At 40.8% G+C, this 16,179-nt stretch overlaps 2 protein-coding genes and 1 long non-coding RNA gene across 3 annotated transcripts; 2 read left to right on the top strand and 1 right to left on the bottom strand.

Annotated features, from left to right (window-relative positions):
* The first annotated feature begins 3,954 nt into the window (after positions 1–3,954).
* Positions 3,955–8,922, top strand: LOC144053590 (uncharacterized). The gene is made up of 3 exons (XR_013294478.1): positions 3,955–4,017; positions 8,055–8,130; positions 8,305–8,922. It is a non-coding gene; the product is annotated as an uncharacterized LOC144053590 (long non-coding RNA).
* Positions 7,922–9,749, bottom strand: golt1bb (golgi transport 1Bb). Its single transcript, XM_077568190.1, has 5 exons — positions 9,460–9,749; positions 8,793–8,884; positions 8,546–8,724; positions 8,389–8,470; positions 7,922–8,304 (listed from the first exon to the last, which is right to left on the bottom strand). The coding sequence occupies exons 1-5, from the start codon at positions 9,482–9,484 to the stop codon at positions 8,266–8,268; spliced, it is 417 nt and encodes a 138-aa protein (XP_077424316.1). The 5' UTR covers positions 9,485–9,749; the 3' UTR covers positions 7,922–8,265.
* Positions 9,750–9,896: 147 nt separating this feature from the next.
* On the top strand, positions 9,897–15,052 carry slc35b4 (solute carrier family 35 member B4). Its single transcript, XM_077568189.1, has 10 exons — positions 9,897–10,153; positions 11,055–11,168; positions 11,248–11,350; positions 12,069–12,118; positions 12,199–12,280; positions 12,378–12,438; positions 12,653–12,762; positions 12,887–12,962; positions 14,089–14,164; positions 14,261–15,052. The coding sequence occupies exons 1-10, from the start codon at positions 10,077–10,079 to the stop codon at positions 14,487–14,489; spliced, it is 978 nt and encodes a 325-aa protein (XP_077424315.1). The 5' UTR covers positions 9,897–10,076; the 3' UTR covers positions 14,490–15,052.
* Positions 15,053–16,179: the final 1,127 nt, after the last annotated feature.

Below are 16,179 nucleotides of genomic sequence, written 5' to 3'. Positions count from 1 at the left end.
GAATTGAAAAAATTTAAATAAAAGTCACTCAAGGTTTGAGGAACAGACTCACGACCCTCAGCTTGGGAGACAGCCGATCTGCTCCCTGAGCCGCGCAGCTCCTGCTGTGTGTTAGCATATTGCTCATGTCAGCTGGAATCTTCCTAACTCCAAGAGCAAAAACAATATTTTTGGTCTCTTGGAGATATGAAAAAAAGTAGGAGGAGCATAGCTCAGGTGGTAGTGTGGCAGTGTGACTTTTATTTTTTTCAATTCTTTGTTTGACTCTTTTGCAAGTGTAAATATTAGCCTACTCTAAAACGGAGTCTTTTTGGTCCCACCATAAATAGAGTCATATTTACGCTATAGAATTTACTGTGTGGAAACATAAATACTTGAGTACATTCAGAGAGACTAGTAACTTAGTTCCTACCACTCTTTGAGGGAGAAAACATTTGAGGAGACCAAGTTGATTTTTGTTAACGAAAACTAACGGGAAAAAACTAGAACTCGAAAAAAAAAATTAAATTGTTAACCAAATAAAATAAAAACTAAAATGTTTTTTTAAGAAAATGAACTGGAACTACATTTTATGTTTACAAAGCTAACTAAAACTAACTATAATTGTTGCGAAAAATTCCTTTGTTTTAGTTTTTGGTAATAATTTAATGCATGAGCCTTTGGGATGATTTTAAATGTGATTTGAAGTATATTTATTTAATTGGAATAAAGACGAAGTGTGTCACACAGAAATGATGTCTTCAAGCAGCAGCCAATAGGAAAGCACCTTCAGATGACGTCACTCCGAGGTGACAAATTTGCGTCTTGACTTTTGGCTCCAATGGCTCGGCTCGCCTGCTTTGTCATTTAACTCAGCTGAAATGTAACGCTAGGTAAGAAATTTGTTTTGTTTTTTCATTTTAAATATTGCGCAAAACGAATACACTTAAAAAAATTTTTTTAAAAAACTAATACTGAAACTAAACTAAAACTAAGCATTGTGTAAATAACAAAAACTAACAAAAGCACCTTGAAAACGAATTAAAGCTAACCACATTCAAAGAACAAAACTCAAAATGAAATAAAAACTAACTAAAAGGAAAATTCCCAAACTATAATAACCTTGGAGGACACGCAGTCATGCAGAATATGTGGGCACACACACACGCACACACACACACACACACACAGACGCTGGAGGTGGCAAAATGATTCACTCCCACTTGTGGCGATGCTGCGAGAACATTGGCCGGCAGATGGTGAGTGTCTCTCTCGTTTCCTTTCTGTACGCTCACCTCAGCGCAACGTGAAAGCCTCGTCCTCTGCAAATGCACCGCTGCGCACAGACAGACAGACAGACAGACAGACAGACAGACAGACAGACAGACAGACAGACAGGTAGACAGGCAGGCCAGACGCACGCACACACACCTGAGCTCTGACAACATTTGATGTCATTTTCAAAGTGGCAAACTTTGTTTTTCAAGGTATTCATTGTACAAGAAAAATATTGATATTGAAAATATACTATTGAATATTTTTAGAATTGATTAACGAAGCGATGCGTGGTACTTTTATTAACCATAGGAAGAAAGGCGAGCGGACAATCCTGACTGGACGGGGCCGTGAGTGGACTGGAATGGAAGTGACGTCACAGGACCTGATTTGCCCAAACTTGACTCACTGTGACGGACGACTTGACGCACGAACTTCCACGCATAACATAGGCAATGCACAGCAATGGTGGACGTGGTTCGACATAACGAGACAAGGGAAGAAAACCGGAAACACAAGACAAAAAACACCAACCACGTAACCATAACAAAGAAAAAGCCGACACCCACACAACGGAAACATGACACTGCCATGCTTCATGAAACCTCTCCATGTTAACAACGTCAACAAAATAAATAAATAAATAAATAAAAATTGCTTAATGGGCACTATTGGATCTGCTTGAAAATCCAAAAGCCCCCATGGGCCGGCGACGGCAACCCTTAACCCCCCCGCCGCCATCCATCGCAGCCCCTTTATCGCTGAGCCACTTCCTGTTTGCATTACCTCCATCAGGGTGGGCTGCTGACACACTTGTTTAATAATTAAGGGCACAGCCATCATTTCCTCTCAGTGAAGGCGAGCTGAGAGGCCCGGCCTGGCCCGGCCCAGCCCGGGGCATTCCTGCAAGATTACTCACAATTGCTTGAAACGTTACACAATTTGTGGGGGGCACACCTGCACCATCAGCCGACAACCCCCACCATCTCGTTGAATTTGATGCGCAAGCAAACTTTGTGGCTTTCGGAAGTGTACAGGCAAGTCCCAATTTGGAGTTTCATGCAAAAATGCGCCACAACATGCTGGGCAGCACTGAGCTTATCTGGAAGAGATCAAGTAGAATTAACAACACAAAAAAGAGGCAGAGAAGGTCCCCAACTAGTGATTGTTCCTAGAGAGCAGCGAGATTGTATGCTGCTTGTGTAAAAACATAATTACTATGTCATCAATGCTAATTTCCTTTAGCCCAACATCTATGCTGTTTTGCCTTATTATTAGCGTGAAGCTAGCGGTCTTATGTTAGATCAAATTCATTTTTAAAAACTTGCAAAGCGCCTATGTTAAATATTTTTCCTTTAAAAAAAACAAAATAATGAGTAATTCAACACAGCATGCATGACATAGTGGTAGTGTTCTGGGGCTGCTTTATTCTTTCAGGACTTGGACGGCTTTCTGTGATTGATGGGACCATGAATTGCAGTGGCAGGACCTTAAAAAGGCAGTTCCAGTGGCGCTAAACGAAAGCAATTGTGCAAAGAAGACTGGGCCCAAATGACTGGACTGGACATGAGTGGACTAGTCGCCATGACTGGGTTGGGACGTGAGTGGACTGGTCGCCGTGACTGGTTGGGGCTTGAGTGGACTGGTCGCCATGACGGGATGGGACGTGAGTGGAGTGGTCACCATGACTGGTCAGGATGCGAATGGACTGGATGCCATGACTGGACATCAGTGGACTGGTCGCCATGGCTGGACGGGACGCGGATGGACTGGACGCCATGACTGGACGGGACGTCAGTGGACTGGTCGCCATGACTGGATGGGACGCGAGTGCACTGGTCGCCATGCCTGGACAGGACGTGAGTAGACTGGTCGCCATGCCTGGACAGGACGTGAGTAGACTGGTCGCCATGACGGACCGGGGCGTGAATAGACTGGTCGCCATGACTAAGCGGGGCGTGAGTAGACTGGTCGCCATGACTGGACGGGGAGTGAGTGGACTTGTACTTTTTCCCACAGAACCAGGTAACTTTGAATACTTTTGTTTTTACTTCATAAATTAAATCACCATTTAAAAACTGCATGTCATGTTTCCTTGGATTCTCTTTGTCTGATATTGACATTTTTGCTTGATCTTAAACATGACAGTGGGGTGCTTATGCAAAAGAAAAAATAAATAAATACAAAAATACTTTCTCACAGCATTGTGCATCTCTCAGTGTCCACATAATGTGCCCGATGAGCAGCGATCCTCCTGCGGCATCTCAGTTTTCATATGAAGTCTTGAGCACCGGTCCCGTGTCAGCGTGATGACAAAATGCAACAAACGTCAAAAAACAAACAAAAAAACGCCGCAGTCACCTTGCTGCTTCCGAAGATCACCACCAGCAAATATTACAGCAATAAGCATGTGCACAAACATTTTGGGGGGCAGCGGCTCAAGTTTTATTATTATTATTATTATTATTATTATTATTATTATTATTATTATTATTATTATTATTATTATTATTATATGAAAAAAGGCCAGCCATTGCCAAAGTTATTCATACAATTAAGGAAAAAAACTGTATTATGTATTTATTTCCGTTCACGAAATGAAAGCTATAAAATTATTAACAAAGGAGATGGAAGAAAGCTACAGTGGCTATAAAAAATCTACACACCACTGTTGTGGTGTCACTTCCGGTTTGGGGCTTACGCTTTTATTTTGAAGATGCACTTTCGGTTTAGTGCTGTTTGTACACACGGTAGCTTCAAAGCGTAAGTATGCTGTAAAAGTTTGTTGCTCAGCGTCGAAATGTCCTGTTTTATATTAGTAGCCCCCATGAAAAGGCAAAATGTAAAAAAAAATGTAATAGTTTGATTATTAGCACTTATGTTTGTACATATACACGGTTTTTGATTATTGTTTACATGGATTACTTTGAAATATCTTTCAGCTCTTCCGGTGATTTGGTGTTTTATGTTGTGTTACGGTGATTCATGGCGATTCACAGAGATAAAAAATAAAACGACAAATTATCAGTAAAGTTTCATCCTTGTTCGGGGGGACACCAAGGTGAATCATTTCATAACTTTTCCACCATTAATGTGATAAATAAAATGTGTAATAGGGACTCAAAGAAAAAATGTCTATCAGATATCGAAACACTTAAAGGGATACGATGAGACTCATTTGGCCATTTTCAGCAATAGAAAGCTTATTTAAAAATATATATTTTGTTTAGAATTAATTTTATGACTGACTATTAATACCTTTAAAAACACATTTTCGACTACAAGTGACATCACAGGTGCTCAGAGCTCAGGTAACGACCAATCTGTTTTCACCTGTTTCCTTGGTTTGGTCATGTGACATTCAAACTGAGCCACGCAATTGGTCGCTAGCTGAGCCCTGAGCATATGTGTCATTTTCGGTCGACAGCAAGTTGCAAAACGTGTTTTTAAAGGTATTATTTTGAAAAATAATGAATTATAGACAAAATATGAACTTCTTACTACTGAAAATGGTTAAATGAGTCAAGTATCCCAAATATTTTGAGTTTTCCAGCAAATCATGGATCATATCATCTGCAGGTGTTCTCTGCTTATGATATCCTAATTTACAAATTGGTCAGAGGCACAAAATGGTGGCCCACGTAGTCGGTACAGAACAGCCATGACCCATTCCATGGTTCCCTTTTGCATGCGAGTTTTCCTGTCGAGGACACATGAAGCCAACTGCCGCCGCCGGCCGGCTGATTTACCGTAAAAGTTCACCTGAGAGTTGTGCACGCTGCAAGAAACGAAACGTCTTGCCGAAGCACTCGCTCGCCTCTCCAGAGAGCCGTTGGACGCTTACGAACCGTCTCACATGCACTCAATGTCTTCATCCAAACAGAATACAGTGAGCCCTCGACATACAAGTTGGATTTGCTCCACGCTCTCAACTCAAAGCATGTCAAGTTATCGTTCCTGTCATGATCTCTGAGTTGACTTGTTTTGATTCGACTGAGTTTTGCTTCTTGTTTCGGTTTGTCCCTTTTTCACGTTTCGTCTGGTTTTTGTTTTCACCTGTTCTCGTCATCCCGGTTCCTTGTGACAGCTCCCTCCAGACACTCGCGTCAAATCCAGGTGTGCCTCGTTGTCTTGTCAGTTTTCTTGTCTTTCTGTCTTTGTCAGTTGATTGTTATGTTGCGGTCACCGTCAGTCATGTTTTCCTCAGACTTTTCCTATTGCGATTAGTTTATTCAGTTTTGGTCTGTTACTTTGAATCTTGTTTTGGGGGACTTTTGTCAATTTTAGTGAAAATGTTTTTATTATTATTCAAAAGAGCCCTGCTTTCTATTTTTATGTGTGTTTGTTTGTTTCTTTGTAAGCAAATACTTTTAGCCATTACTCTCTGGTTTTGCTTTTCACTTTCTTGCGCCTACGCCACAAAAACCTTTAGACCGTGACAGCTTCTCAGTGAAATGAACAGAAATGCCTTTCATGTAAAAAATAATAATAATAATGTTGTAGTATAAGAAAAATGCACTCTACAATATTGTACCACGACCTGGCCTGTGAAAAGCGGAAGAAGAAGAATGGAAGAATTTCATTTCATGCTTTGGAAATCTGCGGACCTCCTCCTAGTGTGGACGCCTTGGCCACTAGGGGGCAGTAGAGATTAGATATGAGCGGCTCTGCATATGAGAGAAAGAAGTTGTCATATCAACAGTAAAAGAAAAGCTTTTTTGTAATATTAGGACTTTCTTTTCAGAATATTATTTTTATTTTTTTGGAGGGAGAGAGAGAGAGATTTTCAATTGGTTACTGTACTTATACCCTACTTTGAAACCCTAACCCTAAAGTAAAACCCTAGTTTGAAACCCTAACCCTAATTTGAAACCCTAATTTGAAACCCTAATCCTAAAGTAAAACCCTAGTTTGAAACCCTAACCCTAGTTTGAAACCCTAACCCTAAAGTAAAACCCTAGTTTGAAACCCTAACCCTAATTTGAAACTCTAGTTTGAAACCCTAAAGTAAAACCCTAGTTTGAAACCCTAACCCTAATTTGAAACCCTAACCCTAATTTGAAACTCTAGTTTGAAACCCTAATTTGAAATCCTAGTTTGAAAGCCTAACCCTAATTGGAAACCCTAGTTTGAAACCCTAACCCTAAAGTAAAACCCTAGTTTGAAACCCTAACCCTAATTTGAAACCCTAATTTGAAACCCTAATCCTAAAGTAAAACCCTAGTTTGAAACCCTAACCCTAATTTGAAACCCTAACCCTAATTTGAAACTCTAGTTTGAAACCCTAATTGGAAACCCTAGTTTGAAACCCTAACCATAATGGAAAACCCTAGTTTGAAACCCTAACCCTAATTTGAAATCCTAGTTTGAAACCCTAACCCTAATTTGAAACTCTAGTTTGAAACCCTAACCCTAATTGGAAACCCTAGTTTGAAACCCTAACCCTAATTGGAAACCCTAGTTTGAAACCCTAACCCTAATTTGAAATCCTAGTTTGAAACCCTAACCCTAATATGAAACCCTAGTTTGAAACCCTAACTCTAATTTAAAACTCTAGTTTGAAACCCTAGTTTGAAACCCTAACCCTTATTTGAAACCCTAACCCTAATTTGAAACCCTAACCCTAATGTAAACTAGGGGTTTCCAATAGGGTTAGTGTTTCAAACTAGGGTTTCAAATTAGGGTTAGGCTTTCCAACGAGGGTTTTACATTAGGGTTAGGGTTTCAAACTAGGGTTAAGGTTTGAAACCCTAACCCTAATGTAAAACTCCTACTTTGTCAAAATATGGTTATCCCCCCCCCCAAAAAAAGGTCAACCACACTTGATTGATTGCCCGAGATCCTATATTAGCTCATCTTAGTTAGTTTGTTTTTAGCTTATTTAGCATAGCTTAGTTTAGCTGATCTTAGTTTATCTTCTGAACAGACGAAACGCAGATGAACGCAGCCGAGTGATGTCAGACATGCTCACTCGGCTTACATGAGGACCACTGAGGGCCCCACTGACTCCAATTCGCAAAGCGGCCAGCTGGGGGCACCATGACCCAAATTTCAGTATGCCAAGCCACCATCATCAAAACAGCAGTGATGAGAGGTGAAGATGTCAAGCACCGAGCTACATTTACAACCTCAATTCACACATCTTGTTTTGTATTATCTTCATGTTGCAATATTTATGGCCTGACTGTAAATATTGAAGAACTGCTTTTTGGGTTAGATTGTGTTTTTTGTCTCGTGTTGATGGTTTGCTAATTGGGTGGTGCTAGTAAACGGGTGAAGAAGTGAATTCAAGTGGTCACCCTTTTCCCAGGTAGCAGATACGCCGTCTGTGGTTCAAGTCATGTGCGATTGTGGCCTGGCGGCAACCGGTGGGTGACCTCGACTTGAACCCGACATGAGCTGCTCAGGCTGCCACGTCCAATCATGTTTGGAACATGTGACATGCTGTTAATGACCACGTCGTCGCCGCAGGGTTTTGAGAATGCGTCGTGACTCACATTCAAACCAGATGTCGAATGAGCCAACTACAAATATTTGGTTACTTTTTAGATTTTTACTTACGATTCACAAAACAACATTTCAACCGGGGTGTGTAGACTTTTGATATTTAGTGTAGATGGGTCAACTGATGGATGGATGGAAAGATATTATGGATAGTTAACAAACGTTTATAAAAAAGAGACACTTTATTTCAAGCACGTATTTGCCAAAATGACAGTAGCACAATCATTTTTTATACGCCTGCACTTAAAGACTTGCACAGTATTTCAACAATACAATATTGTAACATTTCATTCCAGTGAGACTTCGGGAATCCTGCTTTGGTCAGTCCACAAATAACAGACAGGAAACCAGACACAGTCCAAAGGCAACGAGGTAAAAAGAAAAGAAAAAAAAGTTCCCTCCTCATTGAGGAAAACTGTAGGATCTGTCACAGCTCCGGAGTGGCAATAACAGCATAAATAGTATAAAAAAAAGAAAAGAAAAAGTTTTATATATACTTTTTTAATGTTATACCATGTTGTTGCTCTCGCCAATTTTGTCCACAAGCTGAAAGAGAAAAAGGATCAAGTGAATAAAGGCTAGAAAGCTCCCAATGACTGAAAATGTGACTTTTCGGCAAGGAATACTTACAGTCCTGATCCCTGGTAAACCGAGCAACGAGCCGAGCACCGGGATCCGTCTGACGAAGCCCACCGCCACCGGGAAGAATCCCCTGGAGGAAGCAGAGAAACACAACTTAAGAGCCGACCCAGCGCCAGATGAAATCTAATTGGTCTGTAAAATGGACCTAAATAAGAGGAAAAAGCCGTAGATCTCAAAGAGGACGCCGATGATGGGCCAGCCAATCAGAACGACAAACACGCCTCCCAGGAAGAAGCCGGTGGCTTTGGCTTTGTGCCTCTGGAAGAAGAATCGAAATGTCCGCTCCAGGCCGATGACGAAAGACAAACCCGAGACGAACAGAATCTGGAAGAATGTCAAAGTTGAAAATGAGCGACGCCGTTTTGAAACTCGGACTCTTGGGCTCAACTCACATTTCCAATGGCCAGGAGAGCTTTGTCAAAAAAGAGCATCATGCCAAAGACGAGGAAAAAGACGCCGAAGCCCGTCAGGCCCATTCCGATTTCTGCAGGGGGGAAAATGACAACCACAAATATGAACATCTAACAGCCATAAACATCTATGAAAAATGTTCTCATGAGTTTAAAGGTGTTTTAATAAATGTAAATGTGTTTTAAACGTGTGTGAGAGGTAAAACTATATTTTTAAAAAAGGGGGGGGGGGGGTTTGGTCTTTCTATATCACAGATTGTTACCTATAGCAGGTGGGCCTGGAACGGTATGCATCCCGCGATAAATGGAAATTTACCGAAGTGTAGAGAAATCGCAAGGAATGCAAAACAAAATACCAAAACAAATTGAACGGCAGCAAATGGTACCTACGCTTGAAGACCTATAATATGTACTCTTTATTAGATATAATGAATTCATAAATATACAATATAGAGCGTTTCATTCTTTTTAACAACACAATGTGGCATCTTTTACTTCCTCCTTTACAGTGACGTCACGAGGTCCTCAGCCAATAGCATTTAAAATCAGCCAAAAGAAGAGGACACCCCCCATACAAATAGCTAAACCTAAAACCGGCTTTTTATGCCAAAATACCAACAGAAAGAGACGCGAAGTGCAAAGCACTTACTTTGCGAGTCCGTGAGTGAGATCATGTTGTCTGCGGCCGGCGTTTGTATCTCAGGTGACCAAGCTGCGGGCGAATTCAAGCCCGCGACTGATTGACGTTGACGGGGATCTGTTGATTCCTCCCAATCTGGTTGGAGTGACCCGTTAGCTGGTTTGCTAACGCTTCAGTTACGCCACGTCCTCGCCCGCAAAGATCGTCTAATTGTGCGCATGTTGGCGTAGCCCACTCTGGTGACCGTTCTTTCAACATTCAGTGTTTTATTGTTTTTTAAATGCTAACATTGTGTGGCAGTATCAAGGCACTGGTATATATTAAAATGAGTGTTTAAATTAAAAGAAATTAGGTAGCGTGTTTATATTTGAAACAACCAAGAAATAGGCGAAGTATGTCTCTGTGTGCTCCTTCTGCTATGCTTTTCAACTTGTACTACAACACCCATGAGCCATTGGGAACCCGGAAACGCGGACGACTTGACGCGTTTGGGAAGCAAGCAAGCAGGCGGCCTCTCGAGTGGCCTTAAATTGCAGCTTGGCAGCCGGCATGCTTTTGTTTTGTTAACATTTTACTTTTACAACTTGCATTTCACGCACGCAAGCGGGTGCCTGTAGCGAGCCGCCATGGGCACCGTTTTTGCCATTATTCTGGTTTTTGTCGGATGTTGTAGCAATGTGGTGTCTCTAGAACTGCTTGTCAGGTTAGTCACGCACTCTTGAATGGACTCTTGCATGGACTTGCTGCACTTTGGACCACATTCGATATACAGTACCGTGCTACCTCCATTTACGAGTTGAGTACGTTCCATGACGTAGATCGAATTACTCTTCTGTCAAATCAATTGTATCCATTGAAATGAAGCGAAAAATCATTCATTCATCTAAGCCCCCCCAAAACATTTTTTTGCGACATGTTTTTAATCAAGAAACATAGCACTGTATTGTATATAAACATAAGAGAATGTAAACAAAATAACTAGAATTTTTTTTGTTAAATCATAAAAAAAAACACATACTAACTACATATTATGTAGTATTGTATATGACGTGTGCTTTTAGGGGTGTGGTCTAGTTAGTGACGTAAGGTAAGGAGTTGTGGTCTACAGTAGTTGCTTGCGTGTTCTCATTTGGTGTTTGACTGTAACTTTGTTCCATTCAATGAAGTGGCTCTCCTTGCCCAAATGTGAGGACATCACAGTATTTAATTGCTGCATTTAGTTTTTCTGAAAGCTGCTCTTAACTCAATGTTTTGTTGAAGCAACAGCTCTGACAGATTGATATAGACATATAGATAAACGGAATTCTACTGCCCCTGGTGGCCAAATTGTGCACGCCACAAGAAGCCCGTATGAATTAATTTGGATGCAAAAAGCAGATGCAAAGTTTTAATTAATAATTTTTCAAATCAATGATTATTATAGCCTGCTATTTTCCTTGTTATTTTTGGTCATTTCTATTTGTTCCAATGTGGGAAAAGGATTTGATTAGTTCATTTGGATGTCAAATGGTTTTGGGAGGGGCTTCACGCTGTGTTGGGATCTCAGGAGGATGTTTACGTTCCTCCCCGATGACTTTGGATCGTCCCTTCCTTGCGTTCCTCAGAGAGTTCCCAGGATGCGGCAACATCGTCACATTTGCGCAGTTTGTGTTCATCGCGTTGGAGGGATTCGTCTTGGAGACGCGCCTGGGCACCAAGAAGCCTGCCATCCCCGTCAGGTGAGCGCTTTCAAAGCCGCTGCCTGGCGTTGGGACCCGTGTGACGTCATCGTTGTCTTCTTTGCCGCTTCCCCGCCAGCAACTACGTGATCATGGTGACCATGTTCTTCGCGGTCAGCGTGATCAACAACTACGCTCTCAACTTTAACATCGCCCTGCCGCTGCACATGATCTTCAGATCGGTAAGAAATCGCAAATAATTTATTTCTGCTGTGTTATTTTATACGTTATCTAATTAAGGGTGTCAAAATTAATTTTGAGTTCATTTCAAGTTCTTTTAGTGCCAGTATTTTTTCATTTTATTATTTATTTTAAAATTAAATTCTAATAAAAAATACATTTTCAAATTAAATGAATAACAATTAATTATTAATAATATTTTTTATATTTAAATTATATATATTCATTTATTTATTTATAATTTTAATATGTATTATTATTTTTTATATTTAAATTATATATATATTTATTTATTTATAATTTTAATATTTATTATTATTAATTTAATAAAATGTTAAATTTAATAGAATTTTACAATAAAAATTTCAAAAAATTTAACAAGTGACTTCATGTTAAAGATTAGAAGCTAACATCTTACAAATGCAATTATGCCATCTAGTGGCGGAAATATGACCAACACAAATCAACATCGTTTTTGGACCGTTTTCAGTTTTTCCTCCTTTATGTTAACAAGAGTCTAAAAACGTAGAAGAAAATACTTTATTGTACATTTAGAACAGTTGTAAAAATTGCGATTAATCGTGCGTTAACTACTGAAGTCATGCGATTAGTTAAAAAAAAGAATCGCCTGACACCCCTATAATTAATCAGTGCAATCTGTATTTGTTTCTGCAAAAAAATTGAAAATGGCGTCTCCCGTGACATGTTGTGTGCTTGCAGGGGTCGCTCATCGCCAACATGATCTTGGGCATCGTCATCCTGAAGAAAAGGTGGACGCCGCTCACTCTCTTCTTCTCCCTCTCGCTGCCTTTCATCCAACTTCCTGCCTCTGTCCTCGCTCCTTGCGCAGATATTCGGCCAGCAAGTATCTGTCCATCGCTTTGGTCTCGGCCGGCATCTTCATCTGCACCGTCATGTCGGCCAAGCAAGTGGTGAGTCGGCCGGCGCCGGCGCCGCCGTTTGGCGTGCCGGCGCGTCGTCGAGTCGCCAGCTTTCAAGCGAGCTGCGAATTGTCTCCACTTTGTGCAGAATGTGGCCAACGAGGGCTCGGACGAGCGAGGATTTTATGCCTTCACGCGTTGGCTTGTTGGTGAGCTTGCCGGCGACACAAGACCACGATTAGGGCAAAATATGACTTTTTGAAAAGCAAGTACCAAACAAAAAGGGGCGGGAGTTTTCAAAATAGAGCTCAAATGTGGTCTTTGGTTGTTGGGTGTCCACTTGAAAGTCAAGCGACCCCCGCACTTGATCCTTTGTGTTCTGCTTGTCCCGCCTGACAAACGGATTGGTCGCCGCCCACGCAGGCATCGCCATGTTGACGTTTGCGCTGCTCATGTCGGCGCGGATGGGAATTTTCCAAGAGACGCTCTACAAGAAGTTCGGGAAACACTCCAAAGAGGCTCTTTTTTATAACGTGAGCAGTTTTTTGTACTCGTCCTGAAACGGCTTTTGTCTTGCTTGTCGTTGTGCGTCTTTGTCTTACGACCAACGACAGCATCCTTCAGGTTTTGTTTTGTTTTGTTTTTTGTCCCTGGCAGCATTTCCTGCCTCTGCCGGGCTTCCTGCTGCTCTCCACAGACATCTACGACCACTGCGTCCACTTCAGTCAGAGCAGTGAGTCGCAATCGCAATCGGGATGACGTTCAGGCCGTTGGCGTTTTCCAGTCGTCAGCACGACTCCGAAAAACTGCCACTTAAAGAGCAGCAATGCATACAACAAAACTCACAGGCAGATTTTCCAGGGATGAGTTTAAAAAAATCGAATGATCAAATCTATTTTCCTTTTTGAGCCTGATGATTTCTCCTTTTTCCCCATAAATTCATAAGAAAATTTAATTTTAAAGGCACATTTTTTGTGTCTTACTGTTTTCTTGAAATTTATTGTTCGCATGAATTTAAAAGTATTTTCTTACATTAACGAAAGACCGGACTTATTACACTTCTTTATTTACAATTATTGAATTATTTAACCATTTATGACCTCCTCAAAATTGTATTTGGAATTTGTTGAGATTTGAATCATGCCCTTGATTTTTAAGAAGAATTGATGTTCCATAATTAATCAATATCGATTGAATTGAAGCAAATCGGATCGAACTGAATCCTTGTGAATCGAAATCAAATCGATTGAGAAAATTTGAATCGACACGCAGCCCTAATATTTTCTATTCCTGAAATTGGACTTGAAAAAGTGTACGATAGCGCTTTAGCTGTCAAAATGAATCGATTAATCGACAAGTAATTGATCATCTAATTAATTGATAACTATTTTAATAATCAAGTAATCGTTTTGAGCCATTTTTTAATTGAAAATGGTCCAAATCCTCTGATTTCAGCATATCAACAGTAATTGCTCACTGATTTCTGTCGTCTTTCATGAAAAAAGACTGATTTTATCTTCTGTGTTTAATCAAAATAAGACATTTGCAAAACATCTGTCTTTACTTTGGAAATCAATGACCCAACCGGTAACATACATCTTTCCACCTTTTTATTTTTTTATTATTACAATACTTCATATTGAAGTACGAAACAAACACCAATCCGTGGTTAATAAACAGTAATCAGTGGAACAAATGCTTTTGTAATAGACTTTAATGCAAAATTTAAATGAATCTGATTAATCGATTGAATTGATTAATGGATTGTAGAAATATTCAATGGTGACATCACTTGGATAGTGACATATTTTATGAAGCTGCTTTTGTTTGCGCACTAAACAAATATATTCCCTTTGCAGCTCCAACGCTTGTTCCGGTTCTCCAACTGAATATTCCGATTATGTGGATCTACCTGCTGGTCAACGTCATCACGCAGTATCCTTTTTTTTTTTTTTTTTTTTTCACCGTCCCTGCGGGGGGGGCGTCATCGCGCCTTGACGTTGTTGCCTTCCTTTAACCGCCGCCCCTCAGGTACGTGTGCATCCGCGGCGTGTTCATCCTGACCACCGAGTGCGCCTCGCTCACCGTCACCCTGGTGGTGACTCTGAGGAAGTTCCTCAGCCTCATCTTCTCCATCTTGTACTTCCAAAACCCCTTCACGGCGTGGCACTGGGCGGGCACGGCCGTGGTCTTCGTGGGCACGCTGCTTTACACCGAAGTGTGGCGCAGCGTCACGCCGGCCAGGAAGAAAGCGCAGTGAAGTCACGCCTTTCATTTGGGACACTTTGATCTTTTATACTGGCTACTTTTCGCACCCGTTTAAGAAATAGTGTTGAGAAGTAACCAAATACAAATCGTTTGTTGCTGTACTTTAGTAGATTTTTCAGATATCTGTATTTTACTTGAGGATTTATTTTTTTGGATCACTTTATACTTTTACGCCCTACATTTGAAAACAGGTATGTGTACCTTCTATTCCTTAGCCTAAGCTAACATTAGCGACATCTACCAGGTTTGGTTTTCTCTTCTCAATGCAAACACTCAACTATTTTATTTTTGTTTAAAAAAATTCTTTGTACCAACATGACAAAAAAAAAGTGTTGTTTGTAATTGATAGTAAATGTTTACTTTTGTACTAAAGTACATTTACAGCCGATACTTTTTGACTTAAGTACAGGAGTTGAGTCAGTGCTGCAAATCTTTTTCACATACAAGTAGCAGCACTTCTGTTTGAAACACAAGCTAAAAGCTTCTTTTTTTTCTTTTTTTTTTTTGGGCTGTTCTTAGCTAAATAAATTACATGTCCAATGAATGGTCACTAGATTTTCATTCAACTGTGTGAATCAATGGCCACAACATAAGAGAGTTGAAATTGTGATAAGTTTTATTGTTAAATACATTGCGAATGGGGTAGATGCAACGGACTTCCCACTTCCGGGTTTCACACGTCAACGTCATTTCCGGCCACAGATGGCCGCGTTCCAACACTAGCACGACCCAACCGTCTCCACTCTCTGAAATGCTGCGGACAACAGACAGAAATACTGCACATTCGCACCCGTCGGCGGGAACGCGCAACCGAGGGGCAAAAAGGCGGAAGCGCCAGAACTGGGACGCGGCCCACACGTCGCAAACAGGAAGCAGAAACAAAGCTGATGTGTGAAAACCAGCAAGTCGGAAGTCCCGCCTCCTTCGCTCTGGGCTGATTATATTCATTTGACGTGGCTGTGTTTTGGATTGGACAAAAAAAATTGAACATCCACATTTGGGGGAAGTGTACCCTGAGAAACGGCATGAAATGAAGAGAGTTGACTTTTGGCGCTAAATTTAAACAATGTCAAGTCGAAAAAAATAGAATTGAGGTGACTTGTACAGTAGCTCAATGCTTCCGTCACCGACGACTCACCACTGGCGAGAGCTGTGGCTGACCACAAAAGCTTGTGGCTGACTTGGAGCCTCGAACGTGTTGGTTAATGTTGAATTGATGTGTTCAATTGAGGTCAATGATTAAACTGCACAAACGTATGTTTTCCCCCACATTTATTACCACCATCTGTCCGTCCGCTTGTCAGTAGTCACACTCATCTGGAATTTAGTGTGATTCATTGTTTTCGTGATGTTACAAACTGCTTTACTGTAGTCTGCATGCACCGACAAAGCCGCAACAGGTGCGCAGTCACAAAAGCCGGCAGGTGGACATTTTTAATATCAAATAAAAACAGGGAATTTTAATGTAAACAGCTGCATGCTGTAAAAAAAAAAATCAGAGGGGATTAAAAAAAAATACACAAAACACCTTGTACACTTGCACAATGAAATTCCATCAATTGCAAGAAGTGTATGAGTTGAGGGGGCCTGGCAATGGGCTCATTTGACAGTAAATGGTCACTGAAACGTTACAATACTACCACCTACTGATTTACTGAATGCATTTATAAAAGTGCATGTTA

Source organism: Vanacampus margaritifer, chromosome 6, assembly GCF_051991255.1.
Source record: "Vanacampus margaritifer isolate UIUO_Vmar chromosome 6, RoL_Vmar_1.0, whole genome shotgun sequence".
NCBI classification, from domain to species: Eukaryota; Metazoa; Chordata; class Actinopteri; order Syngnathiformes; family Syngnathidae; genus Vanacampus; species Vanacampus margaritifer.
The sequence above is the reverse complement of the archived record's forward strand: the minus strand, read 5'-3'. Positions and strand labels throughout refer to the sequence as shown.